The sequence below is a fragment of the Balaenoptera acutorostrata genome, chromosome 4 (assembly GCF_949987535.1).
Source record: "Balaenoptera acutorostrata chromosome 4, mBalAcu1.1, whole genome shotgun sequence".
NCBI classification, from domain to species: Eukaryota; Metazoa; Chordata; class Mammalia; order Artiodactyla; family Balaenopteridae; genus Balaenoptera; species Balaenoptera acutorostrata.
In genome coordinates, this window is record NC_080067.1 from 92,370,178 (window position 1) to 92,388,736 (window position 18,559).

Sequence of the window (18,559 nt, forward strand, 5' to 3'; positions counted from 1 at the left end):
TCTTCGTTTCTGTGCGAGGGCATTCTCTAGTTGTGGCAAGCGGGGGCCCCTCTTCATCGCGGTGCGCGGGCCTCTCACTATCGCGGCCTCTCTTGTTGCGGAGCACAGGCTCCAGACGCGCAGGCTCAGTAATTGTGGCTCACGGGCCCAGTTGCTCCGCGGCATGTGGGGTCTTCCCAGACCAGGGCTCGAACCCGTGTCCCCTGCATTAGCAGGCAGATTCTCAACCACTGCGCCACCAGGGAAGCCCGGAAACAGACTTTTAAAAAAAATTCAGGGCTTCCCTGGTGGCGCAGTGGTTGGGAGTCTGCCTGCCGGTGCAGGGACGCGGGTTTGAGCCCTGGTCTGGGAGGATCCCATATGCCGCAGAGCGACTAGGCCCGTGAGCCACAATTACTGAGCCTGCGCGTCTGGAGCCTGTGCGCCGCAACGGGAGAGGCCGCGATAGTGAGAAGGCCCGCGCACCGCGATGAAGAGTGGCCCCCACTTGCCGCAACTAGAGAAAGCCCTAGCACAGAAACGAAGACCCAACACAGCCATAAATAAATAAATAAATAAATAAAATTTAAAAAAAAAAAATTCAGAAGCTTTTTTTCTGTGTGCCTGACTGATTGCACACATGCACACACACACGTACATGGGCACGTCTATTAGATGGATTTGGAGCTTGGTTATTCAGCTCATATCCACTCTGAATTTGGTGGGCATTGATTCCTTACAGAATCTGGTTTCCTCCTCATAAGATTTCTCCCGTTAATTTCTACCATATATGAAAGAGTCTTGATAACTCTTTAATATATGTCGCTTAATTGATTTGATTACATTTTGTGCTAATCTCAACAAGACTGAGATTTTTGATATTTGGAGGCATTTTCCCACAGTGTTTCATATTGAAATTTTCTCTGGTAATGCCGAGGTATTTGTGTTTCAGGGACAGAGTCTGGCAGCATATGGGTAAAACCAAGCTCTTTTTCCTCTCATAAAATGGTATTCATGTGCCCTTTTAATCTTTTCCATTTATTTTGCTATACATATAATGTCAACATTAAAGACATGAAATATACAGAAAGATAACAAGAAGTTTTAAATAGCTATGGTCCCAACACCCAAAAATGACAAATAATTGTGTCTGAGTGTACTTTTTCAAACTGCTTTGCCTGCAGCTGATGAGAACGTGAGCTTTGGGAATGATGCAGAGTTTTCCTGGGCTCTGGAGTACTTGAATAAGTGCAGACTCAGAAATCACAAAAGGAGAACCTACAAAGGGCATTCATGTGAATAAAAGATTCATTCACATATCCTGAGTGCTAGCTAGATTTTGGGCAAAGGCTTAATTCTATCACTATGTAAATCAGGCTAGTGGTTCAGTATTTCCTTTTAAAATAAACAATTTTAGATCTTCCTAATGATACAAGGACTTCACAATCAGTATTTTCCAGCTACTTGAACCATAGTGCCTGAATGAGTTCTGTCAAATAGCATAGCTACAACCTAACATGTCTTTCAGAGTCAACCCAAATAGAAAGACACTAATTTACATTCAGTGTAAGCTGGTTAAAGTTGCTTTAGAATTATTTGTTTACTTGCCTTAGTGCTCCTTTCTCTGCAGTTAAATTATAAGCCCCTTGAGTGTTGGTGAATGCCTTATTCATCTTTATTTTCTTTATAATGCCTAGCACAATGCCTTACATAGATAAGTCTTGCATTGAATATGTTAGATTAATTAACTATATTTAAATTTTTTTCTAAAAATGCAGATTCTGGAATTGCCTATCATTTGTTGCTTTTCTTATGGTGTTCACTTTCATTGGACTTCTAATTCCTGCACATACATATTTATATATATCATTTTCTGATATATATTATTCATTAAATATCTGCTTAACACTTATTGTTTTCAGGTAAGAAAGTCATTTGAATTTTTCTATTTATAAGACATTGACTAAGCCTGAAGACATTCTTTAAATGACAGAAATGTTTCATTCCTTAGAATGAAAAATTCACTCAAACTTTCCAAGGAATCATCAGCAAATTAGCACTCAGTGTTTTATTCAAGTTTTAACTACATTTCAAAGCAATGCAAGCATGTTGTAAAATTTTTGAAAATTAGAAAAAAGAAAAAAATTTCTCATAATCTTACTACCGAGAGGCAACCACTACTAACATTTCGTATATTTCCTCCAGTGTTTTTTATTGTTTTTTATTCTATGAGGTTTCATGAAGTTAAGCACCTATCATAAATAAAAATGTTATCTTGCTTTGTTCACTTAATATTATATAACAAATAACTTACTATTAATAAAGTATAGTTGGAAATAGCTTTTTAAAAATCAGGGAGGGACAAATTGGGAGACTGGGATTGATATATACATGCTACTATGAATAAAATAGATAACTAATAAGGACCTACTGTGTAGCACAAGGAACTCTACTCAATACTCTGTAATGGCTTATATGGGAAAATAATCTAAAAAAGAGTGGATGTATGTATATGTATAACTGATTCACTTTGCTATACACCTGAAACTAATACAGCATTGTAAATCAACTCTACTCCAATAAAAATTTTAAAAAAAGAAAGATAAGCTTTCTTTCCTCCTAAATTATTATTCACTATTATTTGATATCTGCTCTGTTCGGTGTTCTGACGATTCTGGCATTCTGCCATGTTATGTTTGTTATGCAATGTTATGTTATGTTACTTTTAGGTAACATTTTTCTAGCTTTGATTAAAAAAAAATTAAAAATAAATTAAATGATCACATGTCTAATAAATAAATAAATAAAAATAAAAATCATATGGAAGTCCTCCTTGTAAATGTCTTTTTTTGCCTAAATAATTTTTGTAGCCCCCTTTCCAGTGTTAAAAGGCAGAAAGCAGTCTGCTTATGTAACTGAAAAAGAGATGACATAGAGGAGGAAAACCACCATAACAATTCTTTAATCTCCATCACCCAAATTGTTAACATTCTACTTCCATCTAGGAAAATTAGTTGGGACTCAACATCAAGTCAGCCAGTGCCAAGTAAATGGAAATTAGTCCCAAATTATCAGATACAGTTAGTGTAATAAGAATGATCTGTGACTAAAAGAAGAAATAGAAATGAATTAACTGATACTGGGAAGATTCAGTAAGATTAAAATCTGCAAAGAAAAAGAAAGAGAGGACATTATTTTCTCTCGTATTTATTAGATTTGCTTTTATTTGTTTTTGAGATCTAGAATAGCGTATATCTACAAAATATCTCTAACACTTTCTTTTCCACCTGGAGAAGCACCACTCAAAGGTGATGTGGAATTACTCTACTACTTACCTAAGAGAAAGAAAGAAAAATAATAATACCATTCTCTTGGTATGGAATGCCCTTCTGCCTTCCTTTGGTGCCATGCCAACAGAGTGTGAAAGATGGTTCATTTGTCTGAGAGTTGGCAGTTGCACAGGGAATAGATTGGAATAGCATAGAATGGGATGGAAAGAAATTTCTATGACAAAAGTAACTTTTTAAAATCTGTTTTGTCTTTTAGACTTCTGGTCTTTCTATTATTGAGCCCTCTTTTGTCTCGACTTGGTCATGGTTTCAGCTGGCGCTGGGCATTCATTATGGTCTGGAGTGAAATGAAAGGGACTCCTAATATAAACATGGCTCTTCTGCTTGCCTATTCTGAATATTCTCTTGGATCTGAGAGGGAGAAATCTGAAGTAAAGAAAGATGTGTTTTTTTATTTGAATATTTTATGAAAACTGTTTCTGTGTACTAAAATATGCTTTTGTAGTGAGATTGCTCAACCCCACTTGGAATGTGGGAGTGATTTAGCTATGATGGTAAAACTGGGGAGGGGAAAAACAACTGGCAACTTTCTTCTTCTCCATTCTAGCTTAGGGATTCCTAAATCCCTTCATCACACTCCTAAAAGATAGGTTTATTGTACAAGTTAAGGGAATTAAAACTTATAAATCATTTAAAATATTACCTGATACAGAGTTTGCACTTAATAAATGTTTCTATTTTTATTTACTTCTAAAACTTACTCAAGAAAAGCAGTTACCTACTTATAATTGGCTCTATTGCCTTCTGTAACTTTATGAGGCCACATTTAGTAATGCTAGGAACCAAAACATTTTGTTTATCAATGGAAGTTATCTCTAAGATAAAACCCCCAAACTCTGCCTAACAAAATATAATGGGTATGACTCTCCCTCTACCTCATCTCAAAATAAGATAATTTCAAGGAGCTCTTTAAGAAATTTTCTATGCAGACATCACAGCACATCTAATACTTCTATCGTGGCTTTTTTTTTTTTACATAAATTCCAAGAGTAAAGGGAACAGTGCAAAGGCCATTATTATGTATAATCCAAACATTAAAAAAATAAATATTCAAGCACTGCTTTCTAAACCTTATCTAATATTACATGACCTCCTCCTTCTTTTTAACCTATCTCCACCTGCCTGAATAAAAATCAGTGTCATCATCATACATCCTGACCAGTATAATGGTGAACATTGCACATGGATATGGGTTTCGAAATTTTTAGTTGGTTGCTATTTACTGTGTGACCACCCACAAGTTATTTAATTCCCACCACCTCACCCAAAGTGTCAGTTTCCTCACTCCAAAACAGATTTAGTAATAATACCAATGGTTTGTTAATAAATATATAACAAGTAACTTTCTCAGAGAGGGGGAGACCCTAAGTTGTAGTGTTTGCCAGTTTCTGTTGTGTAATCACTGGCACCAACAGGAACATCAATCTGCTCATAAACTTCCTGAAAATTTAATGATCAGCTCTCACAAACTTGTATGAGCCAGGTCTATCTGGCTATCTCACTATCTCCACTGTCTCAAAGGGTTATTATGATAAATTGAAAATATACCTAAAATGCTTAGCACATTGTTTAGCATATAGTAAATGTACAATAAATCTGAGCTATGATGATGATGATGTTGCCATGTAGACTTGCTTTCAAATAAAACTTTGGTAAATAAAATCATTTGAGAGATGTCTCAGTAGTAGTTAACTAGTTGAGAAGAAAGTAGCACTCCTTACTTAATTTAATTTAGCTGAATCCTACAGCTAATTTATTAATACTCACAAAGAAGCACTACAATGAAAGCTTAAAATTTTAACTTAATCCTGTCTCTACTACTCACAAGTTCAATGACTGAACGGAATATGTTCCAAACAAGTGCATAAAAATATGTGAAGCGAAAACTGAGAACTAAGAGGAAAAATAGACAAACTATATTTGGAGACTTTGACACTCCTTTCTATAATTTGTTCAACAAAGTGTAGAACAACTAGATAAAAAATCAGCAAGGATATAGAAGAACTAAGCAACACCATCAACCAACAGGATCTAATTGACATTTATAGAATTGTATCAACTGATATAGAAAAAGCACTTAACAAAAATCAATATCTATCTATGACAAAATCTCTCAAAAAATAGAAATAGAAGGGAATTTCCTAATGTTGATAAAGAACAGCTACAAAAAAATTTACAGGTAACATTATAACTAATAGTGAAAGACATTTTCACCCTATAATTGGGAACAATCCAAGAATGTCTACTCTTACTCTTTTTGTTAAACATCATGATGGAAGTTCTAGCTTGCTCCATAAGATAAAAAAATAAAATAAAATAAAGGAAAAAACCCCACATGAATATTGAAAAGGGAGAAATAAATTATCCTTATTTGCAGATAATATGATTATCTATATAAAAAATCCCAAGGGTCTTCAAAAAGAAGAGAAAAAAAGCCCTCCTAGAACTAATAAGTGAGTTCAGCATGGTCTCAGGATACAAGATAAGTATAAAAAATCAAGTATTTCTATATACTAGCAATTGATACAAGGAAATGAAAATAAAGATACAATTCCACATACAATCATTCAAGAAATAAAAGCAAAGGAACTAAAATAATGAAAACAATTTTGAAAGAGAAGAAAAAGTGGGAAAAATCAGTATACCCAATTTTAAGGCATTATTACAGTTATAGTCATGGAGATTAGATAGTATTGTCAGAGAGACAGAGACATGTGGAACAGAATAGAGAACCCAGAAATAGATCCACACAAACATCCCCAACTTTTTTGATAAAGGTGCAAAAGCAATTCAATAGAGGATGTCTTACAAATGGTGCTGAAGAATAGGACATTCATAAGCCAAAAAGAAGAACATTGACTCAAAGTCTCACATCTTTTGCAAAAATTAATTCATAGTGGGTCACAGAATTAAATATAAAATGTAAAACTAGAAAACTTTTTTTTAACTTGGGATAAAATTTTTGGGACCTAGCATAAGGCAAAGACATCAAAGGCATAATCCATAAAAGAAAAAAAAAGAAGAATAATACTTCATCAAAATTAAAAACTTTTAACAGTCCAATGGGCAGAATACAGGAAGAGACATTCCACAGAAGAGGATATACAGATGACAAATAAGCATAAAAAATGGTCAACATCATTAGCCACTGGGGACATGCAAATTGAGACCACAAAAAGATATCTCTCTATTAGAAGGGCTAAAATGAAATATGGTGATGAAACTAAATGTTGGTGAGGATGCAAAGAACCTGGACCACTCATACATTGCTAGCAGGAATAACAAATAGTACAGTCACTCTGGAAAAGAATTTGGCAGTTACTTAAAAAAAAAATTACATACGCAAAGGAAGGGACCCAAAGGGCCTGCAGTAGCATGGGAGCTTCTGGCCCGGACACCTAGGGCTCCCATGCTAAGTCTGTCAAGGTCAAGGCTACTGCAACTTGACAAGACTTTCCACTATCCTTAGGTCAAGAAGTTTTTCCTGGGAGCTTGGAGGTATCAAAAATTCGTGCCAGAGAACAAACTGTACCTGTCCCTCAAACATTTGCCTTTAAGGGTAGCTTCAGGGCACTACACTCTGTTTCAGAACCAGCCCATCTGGCAGCAGCCTGGTGAAGCTGCCTCCTCCACTCAGTCTCCTCCATCAGGAACCATTTTCTTCTTTGAACACCATCAGGGACACCCGCAGCCAGGGGCTGGGGGCCTGATCCAGTGAGGACCCAGGAACTCAGAGATTTCTCCTGATTATGTCACAGAGTGCCAAGGGGAGGACTAGAGCCATGTGGCTGACAGGGTCTTGGTGCTCCAGCTGGGTGTCAGCCCTGAGCCTCTGAGGTGGGAGAGCCAAGTTCAGGACATTGGCCCACCAGAGAACTCTCAGCTCCTCATAATATCAATCCGCCAGAGCTCTCCCAGAGATGTCAGTGTCAATGCTAAGACTCAGATCCACTCAACAACCAGCCAGCTCCAGTGCTGGACACCCCATGCCAAATAGCTTACAAGACAGGAACACACCCCACCCATTAGCAGAGAGGCTGCCGAAAATCATAATAAGTTCACAGACATCCCAAAACACACCACCGGATATGGTCCTGCCCACCAAGAAGACAAGATCCAGCCTCATCCACCAGAACACAGGCACCAGTCCCCTCCACCAGGAAGCCTACACAACTCACTGAACCAAACTTACCCATTGGGGGCAGACACCACAAACAATGGGAACTACTAACCTGCAGCCTGAAAAAAGGAGACACCAAACACAGTAAGTTAAGCAAAATGAGAAGACAGAGAAATACACAACAGATGAAGGAGCAAGGTAAAAACCCACCAGACCAAACAAATGAAGAGGAAATAGGCAGTCTACCTGAAAAAGAATTCAGAGTAATGATAGTAAAGATGATCCAAAATCTTGGAAATAAAATGGAGAAAATACAAGAAACGTGTAACAAGGACCTAGAAGAACTAAAGAGCAAACGAACAATGATGAACAACACAATAAATGAAATTTAAAATTCTCTAGAAGGAATCAATAGCAGAATAACTGAGGCAGAAGAACAGATAAGTGACCTAGAAGATAAAATAGTGGAAATAATTACCGCACAGCAGAAGAAAGAAAAAAGAATGAAAAGAATTGAGGACAGTCACAGAGACTTCTGGGACAACATTAAATGCACCAACATTTGAATTATAGGGGTCCCAGAAGAAGAGAAAAAGAAAGGGACTGAGAAAATATTTGAAGAGATTATAGGTGAAAACTTCCCTAATATGGGAAAGGAAATAGTCAGTCAACTCCAGGAAGCTCAGAGAGTCCCATACAGGATAAATCCAAGGAGAAACATGCCAAGACACATACTAATCAAACTATCAAAAATTAAATACAAAGAAAAAATATTAAAAGCAGCAAGAGAAAAGCAACAATTAACATACAAGGAAATCCCCATAAGGTTAACAGCTGATCTTTCAGCAGAAATTCTGCAACCCTGTAGGGTGTGGCAGGACATATTTAAAGTGATGAAAGGGAAAAACTTACCACCAAGATTACTCTACCCAGCAAGGATCTCATTCAGATTTGACAGAGAAATTAAAACATTTACAGACATACAAAAGCTAAGAGGATTCAGCACCACCAAACCAGCTTTACAACAAATACTAAAGGACCTTCTCTAGGCAGGAAACACAGAGAAGGAAAAAACCTGGAATAACAAACCCAAAACAATTAAGAAAATTGTAATAGCAACATACACATCAATAATTACCTTAAATGTAAATGGATTAAATGCTCCAACCAAAAGACATAGACTGGCTGAATGGATACAAAAACAAGACCCACATATATGCTTTTTACAAGAGACCTACTTCAGACCTAGGGACACATACAGTCTGAAAGTGAGGGGGTGAAAAAGATATTCCACGCAAATGGAAATCAGAAGAAAGCTGGAGTAGCAATTCTCATATAAGACAAAATAGACTTTAAAATAAAGACTATTACAAGATACAAAGAAGGACACTATATAATGATCAAGGGTTCAGTCCAAGAAGAAGATATAACAACTGTAATTATTTATGCACGCAATATAGGAGCATCTCAGTACATAAGGCAAATGCTAACAGCCATAAAAGGGGAAATTGACAGTAACACAATCATAGTAGGGGACTTTAACATCCCACTTTCACCAATTGACAGATCATCCAATATGAAAAAAAATAAGGAAACACAAGCTTCAAATGATACATTAAACAAGATGGACTTAATTGATATTTACAGGACATTCCATCCAAAAACAACTGAATACACTTTCTTCTCAAGTGCTCATGGAACATTCTCCAGAATAGATCATATCTTGGGTCACTAATCAAGCCTTGGTAAATTTAAGAAAACTGAAATCTTATCAAGTATCTTTTCCGACCACAATACTATGAGACTAGATATCAATTACAGGAAAAAAAAACTGTAAAAAAATACAAACACACGGAGGCTAAACATTACACTACTAAATAACCAAGAGATCACTGAAGAAATCAAAGAGGAAATCAAAATATACCTAGAAACAAATGACAATGAAAACACGACGACCCAAAACCTATGGGATGCAGGAAGAGCAGTTCTAAAAAGGAAGTTTATAGCAATACAATCCTACCCCAAGAAACAAGAAACATCTCAAATAAACAACCTAACCTTACACCTAAAGCAATTAGAGAAAGAAGAACAAACTTTGTTAGCAGAGTTAACAGAAGGAGAGAAAGTTTGCAGAAGGAGAGAAATCATAAAGATCAGATCAGAAATAAATGAAAAAGAAATGAAGGAAACAATAGCAAAGATAAATAAAACTAAAAGCTAGTTCTTTGAGAAAATAAAGAAAACGGATAAACCGTTAGCCAGACTCATCAAGAAAAAAAGGGAGAAGACTCAAATCAGTAGAATTAGAAATGAGGAAAGAGAAGTAACAACTGACATTGCAAAAATGTAAAGGATCATGAGAGATTACTACAAGCAACTATATGCCAATAAAATGGACAACCTGGAAGAAATGGACAAATTCAACCTGGAAGAAATGGACAAATTCAAAGCACAACCTTCCGAGACTGAACCAGGAAGAAATAGAAGATATAAACAGACCAATCACAAGCACTGAAATTGAGACTGTGATTAAAAATCTTCCAACAAACAAAAGCCCAGGACCAGATGGTTTCACAGGTGAATTCTAACAAACATTTAGAGAAGAGTTAACACCTATCTTTCTCAAACTCTTCCAAAATATAGCAGAGAGAGGAACACTCCCAAACTCATTCTACGAGGCTACCGTCACCCTGATACCAAAACCAGACAAAGATGTCACAAAGAAAGAAAACTACAGGCCAATATCACTGATGAACATAGATGCAAAAATCCTCAACAAAATACTAGCAAACAGAATCCAACAACACATTAAAAGGATCATACACCATAATCAAGTGGGGTTTATCCCAGGAATGCAAGGATTCTTCAATATATGCAAATCAATCAATGTGATACACCATATTAACAAATTGAAGGATAAAAACCATATGATCATCTCAATAGATGCAGAAAAGCTTTTGACAAAATTCAACGCCCATTTATGATAAAGACCCTCCAGAAACTAGGTATAGAGGGAACTTGATGCAAAATTCTTAGAAAATATATAGCCAATTAATTTTAAATATATAAAAAGTATAGGACATTATGACCAAATAGACTTTATCCAAAAAAATGTCCAGAAATATTAGTTTAACATTCAAAAAACTATTTGTGAAATCTAAAAAAACTGAACTCATAGAAACAGAGAACATATTGGTGATGGCCAGAGGTGGTGAGAGGAGATGGAGGAAATGGATGAAGGCAGCCTAAAAGTACAGACTCCCAGTTATAAGGTAAATAAGTTGCCAAAGAAAGTAAAACCTCCATTTTTACCTCACACCATATGTAAAAGTGCTTAGAGATGCATCATAGACATAAATATAAAATCAAAAGCCCTAAAATTTCTGAAGAAAACATAAGAGAATACCTTTGCAACCTTAGAATAGACAAAGGGTTTTTAGAACAAAAAAACAGTAGTAATTGGAGTTCTCAACATTAAAAATGTTTGCTCATCAAAGATAGCTTTACATAAATGGATAATGTAAGTCACAAACTGAGAGGAAATATCCATAACACATATATCTGATAATGCACTTTTTTCTGTATTTTTCTATTGAAATATAGCTAATTTGCAATGTTGTGTTAGTTTCAGGTATACAGAAAAGTGATATTCTTTTCCAGATTCTTTTCCATTATAGGTTATTACAAGGTATTGAATATAGTTCCACGTGCTATACAGCAGGTCCTGTTATTTACCTATTTTATATATAGTAGTGTGTATATGTTAATCCCAAACTCCTAATTTATCTCCCCCCACCACTGCTAAACCCTTTGGTAACCATGGGTTTGCTTTCTATGTCTGTGAGTCTATTTCTGTTTTGTAAATAAGTTTATTTGTATCATTTTTTAGATTCCATACATAAGTGTATCCTATGATATTTGTCTTTCTCTGTCTGATTTACTTCACTTAGTATGATAATCTCTAGGCCCATCCAAGTTGCTGCAAATAGCATTATTTCACTCTTTCTCATGGCTGAGTAATATTCCATTGTATATATATATATATGCCACATCTTCTTTATCCATTCATCTGTGGATGAACATTTAGATTGCTTCCATGTATTGTAAATAGTGCTGCAGTGAAGATTGCTGCACATGTATCTTTTCGAATTAGAGTTTTCTCCAGATATATGCCCAGGAATAGGATCATATGGTAACTCTATTTTCAGTTTTTTAAGGAACCTCCATACTGTTTTCCATAGTGGCTGTGTCAATTTACATTCCCACCAACAGTGTAGGTGGGCTCCTTTTTCTCCACACTCTCTCCAGTATTTGTTATTTGTAGATTTTTTAATGATGGCCCTTCTGACTGGTGTAAGGTGATACCTCATTGTAGTTTTAATTTGCATTTCTCTAATAATTAGTGATATTGAGCTTCTTTTCATGTGCCTGTTGGCCATCTGTATGACAATGCACTTTTATCCAGAATATATTTTTCAAAATTTCTACAATTTTATAATAAAAGAAAAACAACCCAATTTAAAAAATAGGCAAAAGAGTTAAACAAATGTTTCAAAAGAAAGATATATACCACTAAGCACATTAAAATGCTCAACATCATTACTCTAAGGAAAAGCAAATTAAAACTACAATGAGAAACATAATATTCAATTTAAATGAAGGTTTTTGAACTGGCAAATCTCACATATAGAAATAGAAATAGGAACAGTAGTTGCCTCGTGTCGGGTGGGGATTGATTGGAGCAGCACTGGAGAAATTTGGAGGGATATGAGAATATTCTACATCTTGATAGGACTGAGGGTTATATAGGTATATGCACTGTCAAAACTTATCAAATGATACATAAGTACATTTCAATGTGTGTAGATTATACCTTGGTTTTTCTAATTACCAGTGTTTGGGCTGCATCCTTGAAGAATTAAATCAGAATATTCAGTGGGAACATCCTGGGCACCAATATTTTAAAGTTTCTCTGGTGATCCTAGTATGCAACCTTGAAAGCCTCTGGTGTGGTTTCATGCTCTGTCTCTAACCTCCATTTGTAGCCAAAGAATAGAGGACTGGCTAAGAGTTTAAAATAAGTTCTGGAAGTTAGGATTCCATAAATCAATGGAAGTATGTAGTATCAAATTGAAAAGTATCGCTTCATCTGTCCATGGAGATTAACTTGGGATATAAGTGGAGAAAAAAAAAAAGGTGGCACCAAAGGCATCAATTGCTCCTCCCTGCTGGCAATGAAAGGATGCCAGAGAAGCAAAATATGAGGTGGAGCAAACATACCAAGGCCTCTGAGTTGTTCTATTTTCCTAGGTGGAGAGAATTATTTCATACAGATGTGCTGATAATGTTGAGCAGAGAACTGTGTGGCTGTGTACATGGAGGTGTGTATGGTGGGTGAGAATTGGTGAAGCACAGGTATATTTCCAGGGCTCAAGAAGTGCAGTTATGGAGTTTAAGAACAAGTACTTTCTCCTAATGTCTCCATATGTACATAAATATTTGTCAAACCATGTGTCCTGATTTTTAGTTTGGTTCCAGAAATGTGAATGAAGCACATGCAAGAAGATAGAGAATCCCCAGAGTACTTTCATCATGCCTGACATCCAAATTCCCCTCGGCCATGAGTATCTATTGACATAGTACATCCTAGCTTAATTTACATTGGTAAATATAGAGTATATTACATGACATTGTGATGAAAACTTACTTTGTTTTTTTTTTTCTATTCCAGATATTATTTCATGGAGTGTCAGTATCCTTAGTTAGCCTGATTGTCAATAGATTTATTTTGCCAATGGCAGTTACTAAACTCGGTAAGCCCTGCAAATTCATATTCTGAGTGAAGAGAAAAATATTCCAAACATGCTAAAGAATTGTTAATAATGAAGAAAGAAGCCATATAAATACAAATCAATGGTGTCTAATTGAAGAGGAAATTGGATCTCTATGTAAAGTCATATGAATTGTTTAGGCCAATAAGCAATAATCTTGTACCCCAGTATTCATTGCAGCACTATTTACAATAGCCAGGACATGGAAACAACCTAAATGTCCAACGATAGATGAATAGATAAAGAAGATGTGGTACATATATACAATGGAATATTACTCAGCCATAAAAAAAGGAATGAAATTGGGTCATTTGTAGAGATGTGGATGGATGTAGAGTCTGTCATATGGAGTGAAGTAAGCCAGAAAGAGAAAAACAAATATCATATATTATTAACGCATATATGTGAAATCTAGAAAAATGGTACAGATGAACCTGTTTGTAGGGCAGGAATAGAGACGTAGACATAGAGAATGGACATGTGGACACAGAGGGGGAAGGGGAGGGTGCAACGAATTGGGAGATTAGGTTTGACATAAATACACTACCATGTGTAAAATAGATAGCTAGTGGGAACCTGCTGTATAGCACAGGGAGCTCAGCTCGGTGCTCTGTGATGACCTAGATGGGTGGGATGGGGGGCGGGGTGGGAGGGAGGTCCAAGAGGGAGGGGATATAGGTATACATATAGCTGATTCACTTCATTGTACAGCAGAAACTAACATAACATTGTGAAGCAATTTTACTCCAATTAAAAAAAAAGATTACTTATTTACATTAGTCCAGTTTAAGTAAAATTATACAATAACTTTATTCAGTTATTTGACAAACTTTTTATTAAGAGCCTCTTATATGCCAGTCACTATTTTAACTGATAGTGATGCATTATGAAGACAAAAAAGATTTCTGAGTTGATGGAGCTTATGTTGGAGAGAGGAGTAACAGGCAGTAAACAAGTCAAATAAGGTAATATCAGAGAGTCATTTTTGTATAAAAATAAACAAACCACATATAAATAAAATAGAAAACACAACAGGTAATAGATTCCTGAGGAAATTAGAAAATGAGTGTGTTCAGGGAAAGAAGGTAAGATGCTGGGACCTTCGAGAACAATGCCAATAGTGGAGGAAGTCCAGATGGGAGAGGTAGGGAAAGAGATAATGAAGGACCTTGAATTTTAAGATTTTATTCTAAGGGATAAATGGATTTCTTGGTTGGTTTTAAGCAAGTAAGTATAATTTTATGAATAAGGTCCTTAAAAAGACAACTCTGGTTCTGTGGATAGCTGATTGGGAGCTATGAAGAGAGTAGAAACAGAAATATCAGTTTTAGGAGGCAACTGCATTATGCAATATGACTGTTTCAATCCCCTACTTTTCAACAATTGATAAATTGAAATCTAAAGAGTCAAAAGTTCTTGACTAAGGTCACACAGCTTGATAATGGCAGTTAAAGAACTAAAAACAAATTGCTCTAATGCTTTTAATCCATTGTATTCTTAACTGCTTTATCACCCTTTCTTGTTACACGCAGAGTTTTCATTCATATGGCATTTTGTAACCAATCTTAAATTTCATCTTTATGGGTAATATTGCACCTTCATCCTCATATTTGCAACAAAATCTTTTCTTCCATTTACTTTTTTCTCTGTTTTTATTTTCTGAGCCTTAACATAGTAAAATGGGAAAAACAGATTAAAGAGGTAAAATTTTGCAGTGTATCAGATGTTCTACTTAGTAGCTAAATAAACCTAAAATTTTTATTGTGGAGCATCTGTTCACTTGCACTGAGAGCAGTGAACATTTGCTCATGGAACATTATTACTTTCCAAAGAAACTTCTATGGCTCAGAAAAAGGGAATTTGTGTCTGGTAGTAAGATTCCTTCAAACCTTATTGAGGTCTGGAGATATATATACGTACACACACACACACACACACACACACACACACACAGTTGATCCTTGATCAACATGGATTTGAACTATGCCAATCCACTTATAAGTGGATGTGAATTTTTTTTTAATTAAAAAAATTTTTTTAATATGTACTTCAGTATAACACGAACCTGCTTATTGAATCTGAGGATGCAGGACCGTGGATATGAAGGGCCAACTGTAAAGTTATATGCGTGGAGGGTTGGCACCCCTGACTCCTATGTTGTTCAAGGGTCAAATGTATATATCTGGAGATAAATAAATATATATCATAAATACTTATATATATGACCTTATGCATAGGTGGGAAATATGTGTATATATCTACACATACACTGTGTACATATATGTATATGTATATCTATACCTCCTGCATATATCTCCTACACATCTATATGTATATATGTATATTCTATATATATCATCAAAATGATGATGTCTACTATTTATAAAATGTGTTCTTTGTATCAAAGGTCTTCGTGATGTCACATCAACAAAGTATAAATCACTGTATTATACGTTTCAACACTTTCAAGAACTAACCATATCTGCAGCCTCTGCACTCAAATTTGACAAAGATCTTGCTAACGCAGATTGGAACATGGTTGAGAAAGCAATTATACTGCAAAACCCATATGAAGTAAGCAAGTAATATCTTTTGTTTACTCCTTCAAAGTGGATATGATTGCCCTTAAATAAGTATAAATGTTATAAATATTAATTCACAATTCTTAGGGAATTTTGTGACCACTGTGGGGCAAAGTAGAAATGACAACCCCTTTGAGTATAGCAAGTACGTATTGTAAATTCAAAAGAAGGACTAGTGTATTGGAGCTGCCTTTAAAAGACAGCATAAAAAGAAGAGAGTGAGCCTTAGAAAATGGCTAGTTTTTTTACTAGACCGAGGATGGACAGCATTTATTCAGTGTTTATTTAGGCTATTATATAGCCAAGCACTTGCTAGGCCCTGGTTTATGATTAATATTACTTTGTAATATAAAATAGAATTCAAAAACAGTATCATACAATTAGATGTGGTGAAATGTCACCTCCTGCTTCTGAGATATGCTTTAGAATCTCCATGGTCAGACTTCTAATTCATATATGAGTTCATAATTCATCAGCAGTCATGAATGCCACAAGGAGAAATAATAAAAGTTGTCCTGGTATCTGCTCAATGCTTCTTCTGGGTTGCCATCTCCTATATTATGTCCAATTTTCATTGCAATGTTTTTCTGCATCACACAATATGAGGGGCCAACTTCTATGACTGTAGACATAAGATAATTGGTTGCTATGAAATAGAATTTCTAAAGCTCCGTTTTAAATCCTCTAACAGGTGCTTGAAGCTCCAGATGGGGGCCCAGAATAAAGCCTTGTGTCTGCAGGAATATTGCCAGGATTTCTGGATAAGAAAAGTACCAAGTCAAATCTAAGGATTTTTTATAGTAGTTCCCGATATCTGATTGTGGCCTTTTGTTAATCTGGCTGCATCAGAATCACCTGGAAAGCTTATTAAAAAATACGGATTGATTTCCCAGCCTCTACCCAGGAGATTCTGATGCAGATGGTCTGAGGAGGGTCCCAGGAATATATATTTTTAATCCATTTACCCAGCTAATTCTAATGCAAAGTCAGGGTTGAGGTCACCACTCTGGTATTTGATCTGTTTCAGAAGGCAGATAATTAAACAACTACATTCTCCTCTTTATGATGCTGGCATGAGGGATATTCTAGTGTTATAGATAGAACATTGATTTTAGACTCAGAAAATCTGGGTTCATATCCTAGTTTTATCACTTAATAAATGCTTTGTGATCTTTTTATAAACCTTTTATTTTATCTAAGCTTCAACTTTTTTCATCTATAAAATGGAGTTATCCATATACCCATCTCCTTACAGCCATGTTCACTTTTTATTCTACCTTAAGTGATTAATTTAAAGCAGTGGTTGTCACACTTTAGCTGTAGCAGAATCATGGAATGGGTTTGTAAAAACACAGATGGCTGTCCCATCTCCCCACAGTCTCTGATTCAGCAGGTCTGTGGTGGGGTTTGAGAATGTGCGTTTCTAACAATACCCAGGTGATGTTACTGGTGCTGGGGAAACATACATTCAGAACCAGTGGTTTAAAGTGTGATCAGAAATGTAGTAGCTTTTATAAACTTTTACCAATGCCATGCAAAGGTAAAAATATGTTATAACTCCTTCACCAAAAAACTGGCAATTATTTTACCTTCTAGATGACTGTGCAAATGATGAGAAAACTCATCTGAACATTTTTCTGTATCTAGCAAAATTTCTATATTTTTTTAAACCAAAATGGTATGTGAATTGCTTGAGGTTTAGGCTAAACAATATGTTAATGTTCATGTATTATTTTTTGGTTTTGATTTGTGTTTTATTTAGTTGGGCCAAGAAGAAACAACAGAACATCAGAAAGTGAAATGTCTACACTGTAACAAGGAAATAGATGAGACCCTTAACATTGAAGCAATGGAGCTGGCCAAAAGGCGTCTCCTGTCAGCACAAATAGTTAGTATTTTATTATACGCTTTTTAAATTATTGTCCTATCATTTATATCATTTGTAAATATTTTTTTCCCATTCAGTAGGTTGTCTTTTCGTTTTGTCAATGGTCTCCTTTGCTAAGTTTAATTAGGTCCCATTTGTTCATTTTTGCTTTCGTTTCCTTTGCCTTAGGAGACAGATCCCAAAAAATATTGCTACGATTTATGTCAAACAGTGTTCTGCCTATGTTTTCTTATAGGAGTTTTGTGGTTTCCAGTCTTACGTTTAGGTCTTTAATTTTGAATTTATTTTGGTATATGAAGTGAGAAAATGTTGTAATCTCATTCTCCTACATGTAGCTGTCCACCTTTCCCAGCACCTCTTACTAAAGAGACTGTCTTTTTCCATTGTAAATTCTTGCCTCCTTTGTCATAGATTAATTGACCATAGGTGCAAGGGTTTATTTCTGGGCTCTCTATCCTGTTCCATTGATCGACGTGTCTGTTTTTGTGCCAGTACTATACTAAAAAACACTAAAATTTTAAAAATTAAATTATTGGCTAAAATTATACTGAAAAGTTTCTCTCTTGTTTAAGACATCTTGGTTATGCTCACCTGCACAGCTTAATAGATTGTTTACAAAGGCAAAGGGAAGTTTGGCATTGTCTTAGGAATCTGCTTGACTGCAAAAAGAAAAAAGAAAAGGACAAAAAGAAAAAGAAATCCACTCAAATTAACTTAAGTAGAAGGTGTTTTATTTTGAGGAACTTGGAATTTCACAGATCCCAATGGCAGGAATTACAGCTGAGCTCTACCACCAGATGCATTATGCA

General features: G+C 35.5%; 1 protein-coding gene across 1 annotated transcript in view; it reads left to right on the forward strand.

Annotated features, from left to right (window-relative positions):
• Window positions 1-18,559, forward strand: part of SLC9C1 (solute carrier family 9 member C1) — a 97,041-nt gene that overhangs the window by 31,819 nt on the left and 46,663 nt on the right. Inside the window, 5 exon segments of the mRNA XM_057544936.1 lie at window positions 1,758-1,901; window positions 3,526-3,700; window positions 13,181-13,262; window positions 15,688-15,854; window positions 17,625-17,750. Coding sequence (XP_057400919.1) covers window positions 1,758-1,901; window positions 3,526-3,700; window positions 13,181-13,262; window positions 15,688-15,854; window positions 17,625-17,750 — 694 coding nt within the window.